Source organism: Pseudorasbora parva, chromosome 1 (assembly GCF_024679245.1).
Source record: "Pseudorasbora parva isolate DD20220531a chromosome 1, ASM2467924v1, whole genome shotgun sequence".
NCBI classification, from domain to species: Eukaryota; Metazoa; Chordata; class Actinopteri; order Cypriniformes; family Gobionidae; genus Pseudorasbora; species Pseudorasbora parva.
This window is the reverse complement of record NC_090172.1, coordinates 23,182,455-23,198,928: the sequence shown is the minus strand read 5'-3', so window position 1 is coordinate 23,198,928 and position 16,474 is coordinate 23,182,455. Positions and strand designations below refer to the sequence as shown.

At 36.4% G+C, this 16,474-nt stretch overlaps 1 protein-coding gene across 2 annotated transcripts in view; it reads right to left on the bottom strand.

Annotated features, from left to right (window-relative positions):
* Positions 1 to 16,474, bottom strand: part of rbpjb (recombination signal binding protein for immunoglobulin kappa J region b) — an 88,447-nt gene that overhangs the window by 49,892 nt on the left and 22,081 nt on the right. For both annotated transcript variants that reach the window (XM_067437337.1, XM_067437335.1), the window contains exon 2: positions 959 to 997. In XM_067437337.1, coding sequence (XP_067293438.1) covers positions 959 to 997 — 39 coding nt within the window. The remainder of the gene's footprint in view (positions 1 to 958; positions 998 to 16,474) is intronic.

The window sequence follows — 16,474 nt, the reverse complement described above, 5'->3', positions numbered from 1 at the left end:
AGAAATTTTCAGGTGCTGCGTAATATCATTGCTCCACTGCACCCATGGTACGGCAATAAAGTTCATTGATTATTACGCAGGAATGAGAGTATAGTTCCTAGCCATATCGATCTAGAAAATCACAACTTTTTATTTCCCGTCGGTCTTAGAACACTTGTCCATAAAACATGGCCAATACTCATACACATTGCACATGGTCCAACATGACATCATGGCTTTGCACAAACATACACGCTACTTTCTAAAGCCAAGTGGCGTGTTATCTGTACGCATTTTGAGCTATCCACTTGTAGGTCTACGCCGTGTGATTCCGCGTGAATGTCTACGCTGTGTGATTCCGCGTGAATGTCTACGCCGAAACAAACCTTTATGTGTGTGTATGTGTGTGTGTGTGTGTGTGTGTGTGTGTGTGTGTGTGTGTGTGTGTGTGTGTGCTGGGTAGGTTTAGGGGTAGGGGCAGTGTAGGGGGATAGAATGAAATGGTGTAAATAAACAAGCTAAAAAGCGATTATCCGACTTGAAAGCACGTCAAAATGGCATATGAATTGGCGTGTCATAAATACTCCATTTCATGAGATCAGTCTGCATGGTCATACATATAAAGAAAAAACACTGGTATAATACACTTTGCTAAAATAATACAATAAACATTAACCAAATAATGTAAAACGTAACACAAAACACTCCGGAGGGTTATTACTAATAGAAAAAATAAGACGAAACAAAACTTCATATGTGACGGGTCATGCAGAAATTTCTGGGAAATTCTGAGTAAAATTGCATAATGCGATGTTAAGCCACTGTATACGGTTACAAATTAACAGATTTTTGGAGCTTTTTATTCTTAACATTTTCATGTAATTCACAAATTTTGCATGCACAAATGTAGGCCGTACCAAAGCTATTTCTTTTTCTCAGCTTGTTTGTTTGTTAATAGCATGCGTTGAGATAACCTTACCTCGTCAGGCGCTGTGGTTGAGGGCGCTCCCCAAACTTCCTGTACAGAGAGAAAAACACTTTAGCAGAAATTCAACCACAATGCAATCAAAAACATTATTTTTCTGCACACAAATGTTCAAGAACACACCTGTGTATTATACAGTACTACTGTAACACTTAAACACACACACACAGGCACGTTTCCCATCACTCAACGAGGGGCAAAAAACACATTCACGCACTCAAATGTGCCGCAACGGGCAAACACACACACACACCTGTCCACTATTTGAGATTAGCAGACTCGCAGCTGTTGTAGTGACCTTGTGAGAGCGCATTCACATGACCATGTGTACAAACACACACAGGTGGCCGAACTAAACCACTTTCCCATTCCTGATTACATCCACCGGGCTAATTATCACAGGAAGGCCGTCTAAAGACACTGTTTAGCGATACCTGCTGCCAAACATGCATCACTTTCTATTTGACAGGGCTTTAAAGGAATGTTCTGGGTTAAACTCGAGTTAGGCTCTCGGCACAGGTGCTGTTGATTATCACAGCCCTCATGAATCACATTTACAGCACTGAACTTATAATGGAAGTCTATGGGGCAAGGCGTTTTCTGGGATACATGTTAAAATATACACCGTTTTGAAAATGTGCGTTAACACATCATATACATAATGAATATAGCATGATAAAATTGCCAATATTATCAGATATTCCAATATTTCTTTTAACATTCACAGAACCACTAAACTCAATATAAGCTGAGATATCAGAAAGAACATGATTTAACTGACTGGAAATTTCACAAATAAAATACAGAAAGATACTACAATAACACATGGATTTAAAATGTGTTATAAGTAAATAGTGTTTGGGTTTCTGTAGGTTTAATGAAGGTAAATTTAAGCCCTTTTTAAAGCCAACCAAAGAAATTTAAAGGAATAAAATTAAGGGAACACAATATGTTGATGTGTTCTTTAAATGTCTAGGGAGAAACACAAGAATTTGCAAGTTTGAAATTAAATCTTTCATTAGATATCCATTTATTTTAATTAATTTTACACAAAAAAATATTCTTCATTCAAAATAAAATTACGTAAAATGCAAAACAACATAAACTATGAATGTTTTTTGTGAAAATTACACTTAAGTTTATGACAAGAAAAAAACAGCTTCCAATGAGCTCAGAAAAATCAACGCATTGACAGATTGTCCTTGTTTTAAGCATTAAATTACTTACATTTTGTTAAAGATTATTTTGCATCTCAAGTAAATTTATTTAGATTGAAGAATGCTTAAATATTTGTATTGGAAAGCAGGACAATACTGAAGAAGATATTAATTTGCATGCAGCATTCAATGCCATAACGTAAAGAATTTAGGGCTTTTTTAAGGCCTTAATTTGTGCAAGGGTGGATTAAGGCTTAATTGAAACCTACAGAAACTCCAACGATCGTAGTTTTATTTGGAACGTCAAAAAATATATTTTATACTGTCTGTAAGTGCTAGAAGGAAGTGCTAAAAAAACCAAGAACACAAGCTTCACATTTCTGCAGAATGTTTCTCCACAAACAAAGCAGTTGCAGTTTATTCTATATTGTGCAAAAACTGAAATGTCACTGACGCTGTCAATTAAGTTGTATAGTTGTAAATCCCTAACATTTCTTTCAGTAAAATGATCACAATCAGGAAAGCAATGCAGCAGTTTTAAGAAAAGCCCAAAGATGGCCCAGAGATAGCCGCACATTCCCTCAGATGTGATATTTCATGTCAGGCACACGAAGACTTGTTTCTTCTAAATGTCACAGTCAATTGTAGAGTAACAGATCATCAGAGTACAGTAATGTGGAACATTGATTGGATCGTTTCACTTATGTTTGTGACCTCAGATGGCAAACAATGAAAACCGTTGCCTCATTTCAAAAGAACCTGAAAGCCTGTCGTGACCCCGTTTGTTTGAAGCGGTTACTATAGAGACCCCACAACTGTTATTACTTCAAATCTAACCGAATGACTACCGTGCCCAAGAAAATATTGGCCCTGTCCCAATTAGTTCCAATCTCAGATTTCAATGCAAAGGGCTTAGTGGAGATAATCCTCCAAACGAAATCAGAAGAAAAAAAAAAGTATTTTAATCTATCAAATAGATCAATAATAATGTAATAATAAACAAGGTGCATTTCATTATTGGTAACACTTTATTTTACGGTTCAGTTATTAACTATTAATTAGTTGCTTATTAGCATGCATATTACTAGGATATTGGCTGTTTATTAGCAAGTATAAAGCACTTATTAATGCCTTATTCTTTATGAACTTATTCTACACCTCTTTATCCAATATCTAAACTAAAATGCTACAAAAACTAACTATATTCATGAATGAACTTATATATTAAAGATTTATTACTGTTCCTGTAGTATGAAGCAGGGTGGGGCTAAATGACTCAGTGGAGTGGAATGACTCAGAGCAGTGGAGCTTTTATTATTCCGCAGACGACCACTACCACTTCTTCCGATCATGCGTATTTATGCTAATAGTGCTGATTTATCATATTAGATACGTTTGAGTGTGTTAAAAGTTTTGTTATAATACCATTCTTTGTAAATGACAATTTGGGGCAGCATATATGTCAGTACTGTAGTTTGAGTATTTTGCTTGTTTGAGTCTGTTTTAGTATAGCAAACACAGGGCCACAGAAACTCTGCTGTGGGTTGCGCCCGTGGCGTAGTCTTTACAGTACATCTGATCCCAGGGGTACTAAACTGACTGGAGCCTTGAGGCCAAAGCTACGTGGAGACATTGACTGTGGAGGGTTTAAAATAGAAGAAGAGAGAAAAATCGATGGCTGGAGCTTCCTGATCCAGCTCTACTGAACCTGAGGGAGTTACAGGAAGATCTCAAATCAAGTCACGCAGCCACTGCCACGAGACCAGAGAAGACCTCCGCAGACACAATAACAACAGCCAAAAACAGTATTAAAAAGCACAAAATATTGTATGGTTAAATTATTACAAATATGAATTATATATTATGCCCAATAATATTGTAATTGCATTTAATTTTGAAAATATTTGTTGTGTGTTTGGCACGGATGCATTAAATTGACAGTACAGACATTTGTATTACAAAAGTTTATATTCCAAAATAAATGCTGTTCTTCAAACATTTGATTCAAAGAATCCGGAAAAAAGTATCGGTTTCAACTAAAATATTAAGCAGCACAACGGCTTTCAAAAGGAGGAGGAGGAGGAAGAAGAGGAGGACGAAGAAGGAGAAGAGTATGAAGAAGAAAAAAAAAGGAGAATAAACAAGAAGAAAATGATGAAAAAGAAAGAGGATGAAGAAAGAGGAGGAGGATGAAGGAGAGGAGGACGAAGAAGGAGAAGAGTATGAAGAAGAAAAAGAAGAGGAGAATGAAGAAGAAGAAAAGGATGAAAAAGAAAAAGAGGATGAAGAAAGAGGAGGAGGATGAAGGAGAGGAGGAGGAGGATGAAGAAGAAAAAGAAGAATGGGAGGAGGAAGAAGGAGAAAAAATAGGAAGAAGAAAAAGAGGCATAGGAATAGGAAGAAGAAGAAAAAGTGGAGGAAGAAGAAGAAGGGGAAGAGGAAGATGAAGAAGAAGATACTTCTTTAAAAAAAAAAAAATCTTACCAAGCCCAAACTCTTAACCAGCAATGTATTTATTTATCATACCAATATAAATTTAATACAGCAACTTCAGATATCATTTCTTTTTAAAGAAACTCGTACAGAATGTGCCAGTTCCAGTTGCCTGCAGGCTTAATAAATGTGTTGATCATGGCAGCATAATCATAATCTCATTAAACAGACGATTCATTGATCAGCCCTACTTTCTGTGGGGATCTGTTTGAAACGGATCTTTGTAAAATTCTGAAGTGAAGCACAAGCGTCGACCAAGTGTGCAAACTTGTTACAACTTGACTGAATACCCATATCCTGACTCAACAATTGCTCTGCTGTAGAAATTAGCTGTCTTATTGACTTGTAAACAAACAACAAAGCTTGTTCTCAAGTTTGGTGGAACACAAAAGGTCATTGCACTTTAATGAGTAAAGGAACATGGGGGGGGGGGTGAGGCACGTGTGGGGGAGAAGAAGAGGAACATAAGAGAGAGAGAGAGAGAAAAGCAATTAAAAGGGAATAAAAAAAGAGCAAGAAAGAGGATCAGGGGTTCAGCAGAAAGATTAAATAGAAGAGTGAGAGAGAGAGACGGAGAGAGACAGAGAGAGAGAGTGCTAGTAGAATAATTATAGAGCTGTAGATCAATAAGGTTCCCACAGTGAAGTGCTGATTTTTGAGGGGATAATGGATACCAGCTCACTTCAAGCACATGCTGCTACTACCACAAACCCCACAATCAGGGGCCCATCTGGGGCCGCAGCTCAGCTGGCCAACACCAGCCGCCTGCCCTGGATCTCCAGTACAGGGCTCAATTATAGCGATTTTTCTTTTGGACCTTTCTACTTCCATATGCCTCAACAAAAGAAATGATATGAATAAAAGCATATTTAGCAGGATATTACCATAACTATCAGAAAAAATATATAATTGTATTTTTCCTTAAACATAATTTTTCAACAAACAAATTATTATTTGTTAATTCGCAAGCTGGAAGTTTAACAGGCAGGACACAACGGGGCTAAAGGCTTAAAGGGGGCAAAGGCGACTTTGATTTTAGTTTCCTCTAAACAACATAGATGCCTCAAATAACTGTGGAAAACTTTGGATTTTTTTTTTCCAAAAGTGGAAAACTGATCCTTGTCACGATATCGGGCACTAGCCGATTCTGCACTAATATTTTATGCTTTTTAAAATGGTTTACATTTAGGCAGCCAATGAGAATCACTAAAATGATGAATTATATTTTGAGACAATGGTCATCTTAAAGCTACACTGTGTGACTTTTTTTAGTTTATTCTTAGCTAAAAACACTTAGTTCTTTCAAAAATATATGTGCTTATTAATGTATATTTACTTCTTTCAAGTAATAAAGTATTCTCGTAAGTTTATAACATCCAATATTTATTTTTTTACCTCATATCCCGACAAGTCTCATCAAGTTTTCCCATCGGCAGTAACTTCCGTTAGGTGAGGTCAAATAGCGGCGCGATCATAGATATATAGATTCCTCATTAATGCCTGCGCGGATCGGTTGAATAAGGAATCTACATAATGTACATCTATGATCACGCCGATTTTTGACCATACTCTTTTAAAAAGTGGGTGGGACATAAATTGCGTATCATATGCACGCGAAAAACTGCGTACTATATGCATGCAAAAGCTCAATTTGACGTATGAGGGGCGCTCATACGTCAAAATGTTTTTTTTTTACAAAAACCAAATATTTGTTTTTTTTACCAAAACAAATATATTATCAAAATCTACTGAAAAAAATGCAGACTTTGATAAAGTGATTATTTTGAACAAATATTAACATTATTTTAGCTTCAGTATTTTTATGTGTGCATTTATCCTGTGTGTGTGTGTGGGGGGGGGGGTAAATGACCTTGTCCCCTCATATATAAGAAAAAATAAAAAACTACTTTTATGATTTATTTTTACACAGAATTTGTTGCTCCATCAATGTTCTATACAAACATAGATTTTTTCTGCCATCATACACAATGAGAGAGTAGTGAAAAGCCTATTTCTTAAGGTGTGCCTTGCACCATTGTACCTTATAATGTAACTTCATACATAATCTCACTGAAAAACTTCAAAAACACTTTATCTGGAAGACAGCATACTGTGTGCAAAGACTTACTCACAAGCTCCTCCATGTCCACCAGTTGAATAATGTTATCTTTGTGGCAGTATCTTGTTTTACATCAGCAGAAATCACAAAGCAAACCTTCAAAAAACAAATGTCCAACTTCACAAGCATAAAAATAGTTGCACATGATCAACAGGATGAATGTAAGATCACTGGAACACGTTAACATAAGAACTGGTTTGAATCTCTCTCACATCAGCCATGGGCCATCAGGCCGCTCTTAATCTGAAGTATCTCTATCACACAACACTTTCCCTCCATCAGATCATTTAGATTTAATAGTGCTAACTTAGTAAAATATCTAAAACATGCACAAAGTGAGGCGTTGATGCCAAGAAACTTATTTAAGATTCTTCTACACCATTTCATTGTGCTCTAATCACATTTTCCTTTAGTCCAGATATGCAGTCCCACATGAAACACAACCCATTCAGTTTTGTAATATAAACAAAATTTAAGGCATAGCTAGATTTTATCCATTGGGAATTGATTGGATAGTGAAAAGTGGTGGAAAAGTGCCAGATCTGCATGAGGGTTGTATAACCCTGCCATTCAGACTACCAGGGGAAATAACTGGCTCATGAGGCACTGTCATTATTCCAACATTATCTTCATAACTTGTTACGAAATAAAAAGTTTACCACTCTGAAACATTAATTTTCCTCCCTTGTCAACATTATAGCCTGGTGAGAGCGCGGCAGGCGCTCTTTTGTTGTGGAGGCCTGCGCTGAATATCGCGTCCCAGAAAGACGTACTCTCATAAGTAATCGGATCAGGTCGTTTACATGGTGACATTTTTTGTTTGATTGGTTCATAAAAAAGGTTTATCCCACCCCTCTCAAACCGATTACAATTTAATTAGGTTTGGGCATTTTTATACCGATTGAGGTGTTTATATGGAGCATTTTCATTCGGATTGGACTTTTAAACCGATTACAAAGCTCCATGGAAACGCATCTAATGTATCCTTTTACATTTCAAGGGCTCTCCAAAGCGGAAGTCATGATAGTTGGGAAAACTTCTATAGTGTTAAACAAGAGACAACAGTAAATATAATTTGTGTATTTCCATTTTCTCTTTTAGCAAAAGGTGAGAAAAAGTCTGTGAAAGAGCTTCCACAATTTTCCAAAGAGTAAAGAGATGTATAGAGATGGTCAGAAGAAAGAAAGATGTACAATTTGGAATAACTCCTTCAGCCGTTGTATTTGAAACACCCTCGCAGCAGCGTTAAAGGCATAATATGTCATTTCCGCCACTAGAGGTTGCTTATTCAAAACGAAGGCATAGTTTGATGACACTTTTTCATTCTGCGGAATCATGGGAGTTGTGGTCTTCACCTCCACAACTGGTGGAAAAAAATATGAAGGGACTCCGTCAGAAATCATATTCATGAAAGAACTGATGCATTAAAGATTTTTTAACATTACTGGTTAAAATAGCAATTTTCTCTGGATTTAAACATTCTTGGAAACATTTGGGATAATGCAAGTACACAAGTCAACTAAATATATAACATTGTTATTTTTTATTGTTTAAAAAAACTATTTTGTGTCATTTACTAACATTGTAATATAACAACAATATAAATGTGTATTCCATTTTTTTAATTAAAAAATATGAAAACTACTAAATGTGTGATGTTGATATCTAAAAGTGCGTCATCAGTGCCTATTAAAAGTGTCTTTAGTTTCTCTTCTGTTGCACGATTTATTCATTTTTGCAGCTGCCTTTCTATTGCATGGCTGCAAGCTGCTTTCATAAGAATAGCTTACACAAAAAATATCATTCTGTCATTATTTAATTACCTTCATGTTGTTCCGATCCTGTATAACTTTTCCATGGAACCCGTGAATCAGGTCTCAAAACGGACAAAAAAAATCACCATTGAAGTATCATAAAAATTGTCAATATATGTTTGGATTGGAAAAGATAACATTTTTGAGTTACAATAGCCTGTTTACATAAGACACTTTTTTATTTTTTTTGAAGATTCAACAGAATTGGACTGTTTTGTTGAGATCTTATCTTTAGAGAGGTAGCCTATGGTCATTATCTCTCTGGGGAATGCTTTTGATAGCTGAAAATAATTTGAATTGGTACTTAGCACACCCCGTGTCTCAGTTACGGTCTTGGTTCTGAACTGTGTGAAGCTCTTCACTGTCAGTCAGTCCCATGAGGACAGACACAAAGAAACAGCCACGAGTCGAGTCCGACAGATACCGGCTGAGCTGGAAAGAGAGCCATCTTACCACATGACCTCACTGAGTAAATAGGATAAGACTCCAGCTGAAATCTGGGCACTTTTCTTCATTTTCTAATCAATCTTTTTACGAGCTGAAAAAAAAAAATTTCCTCATAACGCCAGTGAAATGGAATAGCCGTCACTTGAGTCACATTCAGCCTCATATTTTCCTCAGGATCAAATGAACGTAAATATGCTCCAAAACAATAAAATCTGGGCGTCCTGTCATTGTTTTGTGTTCTGAGTTTCAGCCAGTTGAATTGTTGGGGGTTCACAAACCGCTGTGTTGTCTTTATTTGTTCGACATCACTCTTTTGCTCAATGGACAATGCTCACACACCTCTGAAGGCGCTTACATTTTAACTCCTCTCTCTATAGCAAGACTTCAAGGAAATGCAAGTGGTTTTTCGTCGAAATTCTTTTTTTCTTTTTTCTTTTTATCGCTCTCGCACTTGCTTCACAGTTCACATTCACATCTCTCTTTCTCTGCGCTCTCTCGTGACAACTCTTTTTCCAGTGTCTTGACATGTGGCGGGATCATGATTTGATTGACTTCCACATCCTTCATGTTTGGTCTTGTAACCAATTAAAGTCTCTCTGGCTCGAAGAAATGTTGACGTCTGTATTCATCTGTAGAGTTCACCAGACACGAATAACCCAAAAACACTTTGTTCAATTATGTGCACTTCTCTTTTCTTTTCTTTTTAGACTGAGTGCATGATTTGACTGTGTTTTCACTTATCCGGCACAAATGGCACCAAAATATCAAGTAGGCCTTGCTATATGCCATTTAAATGAAGTGGCTGCATGGCATGTATTGATATTGACATTTGTGGAGTATACAGTACAGCCAAAAGTTTGGACACATTACTATTTGTAATGTTTTTGAAAGAAGTTTCTTCTGCTCATCAAGCCTGCATTTATTTGATCAAAATACAGAAAAAAAAGTAATATTGTGATATATTATTACATTTTTAAATATTTGGTTTTCAATTTATTATACTTTAAATGATCATTTATTTCTGTGATGCAAAGCTGAATTTTCAGGATCGTTACTCCAGTCTTCAGTGTCACATGTGACATCCAGTCTATCACATGATCCTTCAGAAATCATTCTAATATTCTGATTTATTATGAGTGTTGGAAACAGTTCTGCTGCCTAATACATTTGATGAATAAAGGTTCAAAAGAACTGCATTTATTCAAAATAAAAACATTTTCAAATAATATAAATCTCCTTTACTATCATTTTTTTTAAATCAATTTAACACATCCTTGCTGAATAAAATTATTGATTTATAAATTAAAAAAAGACTGACCCCAAATTACTGACCAGTATTTTTATATTGTTGTTACAAAAGATTTCTATTTTTAAAACATTTCTTCTTCTTTTTTTCTTTTTTAAACTTTTTATTCATCAAAGTATTATAATAAAAAGTATCACAGGTTATGAAAAAACATTAAGCAGCAGAATTGTTTCCAACTTTGAAAATGAATCATCATATTAGAATGTGACACTAAAGACTGGAGTAAAGATCCTGAAAATTCAGCTTTGTATCACAGAAATAAACGATCATTTAAAGTATAATAAATTGAAAAGCATTGATTTTAAACTGCTTAATGAGCAGAAGAAACTTCTTTCAAAAACGTATATGTTTGTATGTGTATATGTACACATACACATATACACATATACATACATACATACATACAGTATAGGCCAAAAGTTTACAATATATATGTATATGTATAGCTCTGTCGGTGCTTAATTCTTCCACTGATGGCTCATGACTTTGCCTGCACTTGAAACGAGCCTTTGCTGATATGCAAAACGAGTTACTCATTTGGAGTGGAAAAATTGTGAAAGTGAGTCTATGTTTTTCCCTCAGTGTAATAGTTTTTTTTCTCTCTCGTAGTATTTCGAAACCTGAATTGTATGATTGAACAAGCAGCACTCTTAACTTTCATGCCAAAGCAACTTCAGTAAGAGTGAACTGAATTTAGTGCACCATCTGTTCAACTTTGAGCAGTAAAATATTTAATAATTGTTGATATTGATGAAGGTCATGCAAAAAACTTTGGAATCATGTTATTCCAAAGAAAACAATAAAGGTGTTATTTGTAATCTTACTATAACTTGCTCTATAACTGCTATTATTTAATCCAAAGTTATAAAGTTTAGCAAATAATGATAGATTTATTCTGAAACATTACCACTGAGATACATCATCAAGTCATTGACCTTCAGTCTCTATGACCCTCATGCAGATCTGGCTCTATTCTGGAACATAATACCACCACTTTTCACTATCCAATCAATTCCCAATGGATAAAATCTAGCTATGCCTTAAATTTTGTTTATATTACAAAACTGAATGGGTTGTGCTTCATGTGGGACTGCATATCTGGACTAAAGGAAAATGATATTAGAGCACAATGAAATGGTGTAGAAGAATCTTAAATAAGTTTCGTAGCATCAACGCCTCACTTTGTGCATGTTAAAATTATTAAATTAGCACTATAAATATTACATCTGCCATACTCTGTCATACGTAAACGCCGCCCTGAATGACACAGATATAGTATACAGCCTAGCTAAATCTCATCTTGTCAGTGTTTGTCCCAGGCAACTTCAACTGCGCCTGACAGAAGAATTCATTTTTCTGAGATCATTATTACACTTTACAACAAATAAATAGCTTTTATAAAACCGTATAAGTCTGGTGGCCGTTTGAAGATGATAAGGCAACCGGGAAGACATTCCAGCTGCTGGAGAGGACAGTGTCAACATTTCTGATACGGCAGACAAACTGTGTGCGCATGTCACAAAATGATTGCGATTGAGAGCATCAGCACATGTAAACTCCAGATCGGTTTAGATAACGTCTCGTATAAGCAGCCCACTGAGTCTTCTCAATCTAAATGATTTTATTCGGAATAATAAAAAGGTGTGCATGTAAATGTGGCTATTGATGAAAAGGAATGCTAAAATATTCGAGTATATTAGTATATTACATTAAAATATTACAAATAATGATAATAATAATTAAAGTAGCGACATCTTTTCCGTATTTTGACGTGCATATGCATGGCTGAATCATTCACAATAAAAGCAAATTTTCATTTCTTGCTGGCTTTAATAAGCGTGATGTGTGCGTTGAGGCGGATACAAGCAAAGCAAAAAAACCTATTAAGTTTAAAGAAGAATGATGCCGGTGACATTTCCCTTTTCAAACGCCTGCAAGCGGGGCTCAATAGAGGAAAAGGAAGTGCTGTCAGAATTGTTTTTAATCTGTTTTTCTGCATGTTATCCATTTTTTGCTTCCTTCCCTCCATCCTTCCGCTCCTTTCACTTCTGTCTGTTCCATGACAGCACACAAGGAGAAGTTCCTCTATTACTCAAGGTCGACTGAATCAATGAAGTATCACTCTCGCTTAGTAGACTTACAAATGCATATGACATTTCTTCAGTCTGTGGTTTATTTTGCTTACTTTATTTGTGAAATAAAAGTGACTCTTGTGTTAACCTACATAAGCTCAAAGGTGACCTATATTTCATAACAGCGAACACAGGTGTGGTCTATGTTTACAGAGTATGCACTTTGCATTACTTTGATGTAGGGATGTCAAAAGTACTGATACTTCAGTACCAGTACTAGCCTGGCGTGGTCATGCTCAGATTCTAGTTAGAATATGAGTTTGATCCTGCTCCATTGGGCTGGGATTATGGGGCGTGTTTCAACCGAACCAGGAAAGAAAATGCCTCTGCACCAGAGAACTCAACTGCACGCACACTGGAAGAAGAAGATGAGTGTAAAGTAGGGGTTGCACCGACTAGTCGACTAATTGACTAGTCGACCTTAATGCTCTGTCATGACGCTTTAAGCTTGACGTCGACTAGTCGCTGGCCTATAGAGGGCGCAACAGGATGAGCAATTCCTGACACGCAGGCTCTGTTTTGAACAGTTAAAAATGACAAATAAATGCATACTCCAAGAGCTCTCCACAAGACCTGTTTGATTACCATCTGGATGCTCAAAATTGATCAGGAGAATGCACGCTTATTGTACACCAGTTAATCATCGCGCTAAACTGCGTGCATATTGCAACACACACACATAGCCGATCACACATCATGCGGAGATCGCACGCGCCTCACACAAAACCATTCAGTAGCGCAGAAATTTATTGTCAACACTGTTCTGTGATTTATCAATAAAATAGCTTAGAAACTGAAACGTTCTAGCATATATTTCTTGATAACTAAAACTCACAGCTTCACTATTAGTAGAGAGATGCTGCCAGGTAGAATTAATTCACACACAATCCCTTACTAATGCATTCATATACATGTAATCTTTATTGTGGTACTTTATCTGTATCTTATTCAGAATGAACAGAAATCTGTGAGAAATATAACGACCATAAGACAAAAGAACTGAAAGCCGTCATGTAGGATCAATAACCTCATGGGCAGTGCTGTGTCATATGCCATATCAGCTGTGCTGTGCACAAGAAGACCCGAGTTCAAGTCTCAGCTCAAGGTTCAGGTTTATTTTATTTTTAATTAATGACGTCATCAGCGACTAGTCGACGTCGACTTGACTTTCATCACATAAATGTCGACTTTAAAAAAATGAAAGTCGTTCAACCCCTAGTGTAAAGCGGTCTTTACTTATATTGTAAAACGAATTTAACGATACACGGAGTACTTACCAACATGATCATCATTTTTTGAGAGAAATAGTAAATGTGAATACATGTTTGAACAAGTTCTCCGTTTAGTAAACAAATTCAACCCAATCACTCTTTTTTGACGTGGATGCTTACGTTGCGTTATCTGTCCATCATTGTATAAAGCCCAACCTGACAATTTTCTGGCTATCACCAGACCAAGCTCAATTTAAGATTGAACATTGGTCTGGGGAGTCTGCTTTGTATTTTCTACTGCACAAGAGGCGTGATAAACGAGCATGAATTAAATGACTCTATACACAATTGGATAGTCCTTCAACCAATCAGACCACAAGAGGCGTGATCAACAGGCATAGACCCATCGCTTCTCTATCCGTCATCATATTGATTCCACCAAAAGCACACCAGGTGGATAAGCCAGTCTGTGATTGGTTCCCACAAAAGTGTAACGGAAGCAGTAGAAATTAATGTACAGATTTCCAGACTGAGTTGCCAGGCGAAATCAAAATCGCCAGCAGATCAGACAGGGTTTACCCAGTCTAGGTTATACCAGTACTTCAGTAAGTTTTTCTAAAATAAGATTAATTAAAATCAGACTTTATACATCCAGTGGCATGAATGATAATACAATTACTGGATAGCCCCCCACTGTAAATGCAAATGCAACCAATTTTTTTTTTTTTATCAAATTAACACAGTCTTCTGTGAGAATAAAAGACTTTTGAATTAAATATAAATAAAACTCATCCAGTGAAGAATATGCCAATTTAATCTGTTGATTTTTGTTAGTATTTTACTATGCAACTTTAAAGATTTTAAATAGTCTGAAAACGGTTCATTCAGTTTCAGTTTTTCTAAACCTCTTAATTTCCCCAGCCTACTCTGCACTGATTGGTCAGACAGCTGTGTTGGTTGTGATTGGTCTACTACTTACAGCATGTCTTGTCCATTTGAAAACGCTGAAAAAGAAAAAAAGGAACGCTGAAATCTTGTGCATAAACTCTACAAAAGTGCATAAAAACACGCCAATGGAGTATACTTCTTTTATCCAATAAGACAACATGCACATTGTCAAATAAATTCTTCATTGTGCATCAAAAAAAGTCACGTGGCTTTGTGATGGGGCAGCATAACTGGACCAACCAGTGGAATAATCTTGTTGCACAGCATCTGAATGCTATTTAGGTTATTCTGAAATGCCTGAGCAATCTCCCGTCAAAGTGATTCAGTAATTACCACCCAGAACTTTCTCACACAACTGCATTCCCAAACAGCAGGCAAAAGAAAATAACTTTATTGCGCTTCGTCTGCGCGCTCCGGTGAAAGTAATTCATTATTTACAGAATTATTATATACAGTGGCTTCTTCTACTGCAGCAACTTCCATTTTTCTTAGTGATATTTAGTGCCAGGAAGTGACAATTTAGTTCTCTTTGGCTCACTGGATGGAAACCCTGGTTTATTCGCAAAAGTTTTATGCGATATTCCAGTTTTCCGCAACTTTGGATGGAAACATAGATACTGACCTCATTGCTGACTGTGTATCCCAAGGTTATTAACCAAGTTAAAAAAAAAAAAAACTCCTGAAAGTCATGATAGGTGCTGACAAGCTAAGTGTCTTTATTAAGTAGTGCAAAAAGAAGTATTGACTCCCTGTTTTCCAAAAGGAAGTGTGGATGATGTAATGGTTTCATCAGCCAGAGCAGCAGGGAGGGTATTTTTTACATCAATACAAAGTAAATCAGTCCTCAGTGGGGATTTTAATTTAGAATCTGCAGGCAGCCACAGATTTCACACCAACTTGATGGATGTGCCTGGAGCTAAATTTTCAAGAGAAAGAAACGATAATTGACTACTAGACACTAATACCAAAGAGGACATTGTTCATCCGATCACAACAGAACAAAAATCTTGACTAGATTTTAAAACAATAAGTCTCTTCCCATTTTCCAAAAACATAATCCATTTAATGTGAAAAATATCCTAAACCTGTGGATTGTGCTGCCTAATGAAACATTAAGAGAGAAAACTCAAGACCAAGCTATGCCTGGATACATCTCATTTAGTAGATTGTTTTTGGACTTCCCCAGACAGCCTCATGACAGCATGAATGACAGCTGAGCATTTTTTCCCTTGTCTTTGAAAAACCACACACCGCAGTGACAGAAATGGGAACTGAAATTCCTTAACCAACTGAAACCTACAGACGGGTGAATGTGTAAAACCTGAAGCAACAAATGCACGCACACCAACACGACAAAACACACAGTGTTTTGTCCCAATAAAACATGAAGTGGTTGATAAATAGATAATAAATCACTTCCAATCAGATTCTGCCACAATCAAAAGGGGAATATACCCTTGCTCTTGCTCACCACAATTTTACTGAACCATCAAGAAAAGAACAAGTGTAAATGCCCTCTAAGACGCATTGAAATCTGGTTAGGAACAGAAGATCAGTGGAGATGCATTTATGTGGCCGTGCACAAATCAGATAGGAATACGATCAATCAAGACACATGATGTTTTCTTACGCACACATTCGCGAAAGCTGAATTAACTATCGGTAATACTTTTCACAAGAACCAATTCTGAGAAATGTATAGCACTGATGTATATCATAATCCTTCTACTGACTAAAGTCGCTGAAATCCTTCAGAGATGTAGGGATCTAGGGAAAGTAGCGTTTTAGTCGTATAGTTGTTTATAACTGTTGCGTGTCAGATTGTACTGCTGTAAGCCACGCCACAGTGTCACTGTATGTCAGTCAAGATGCATTAAAAATGG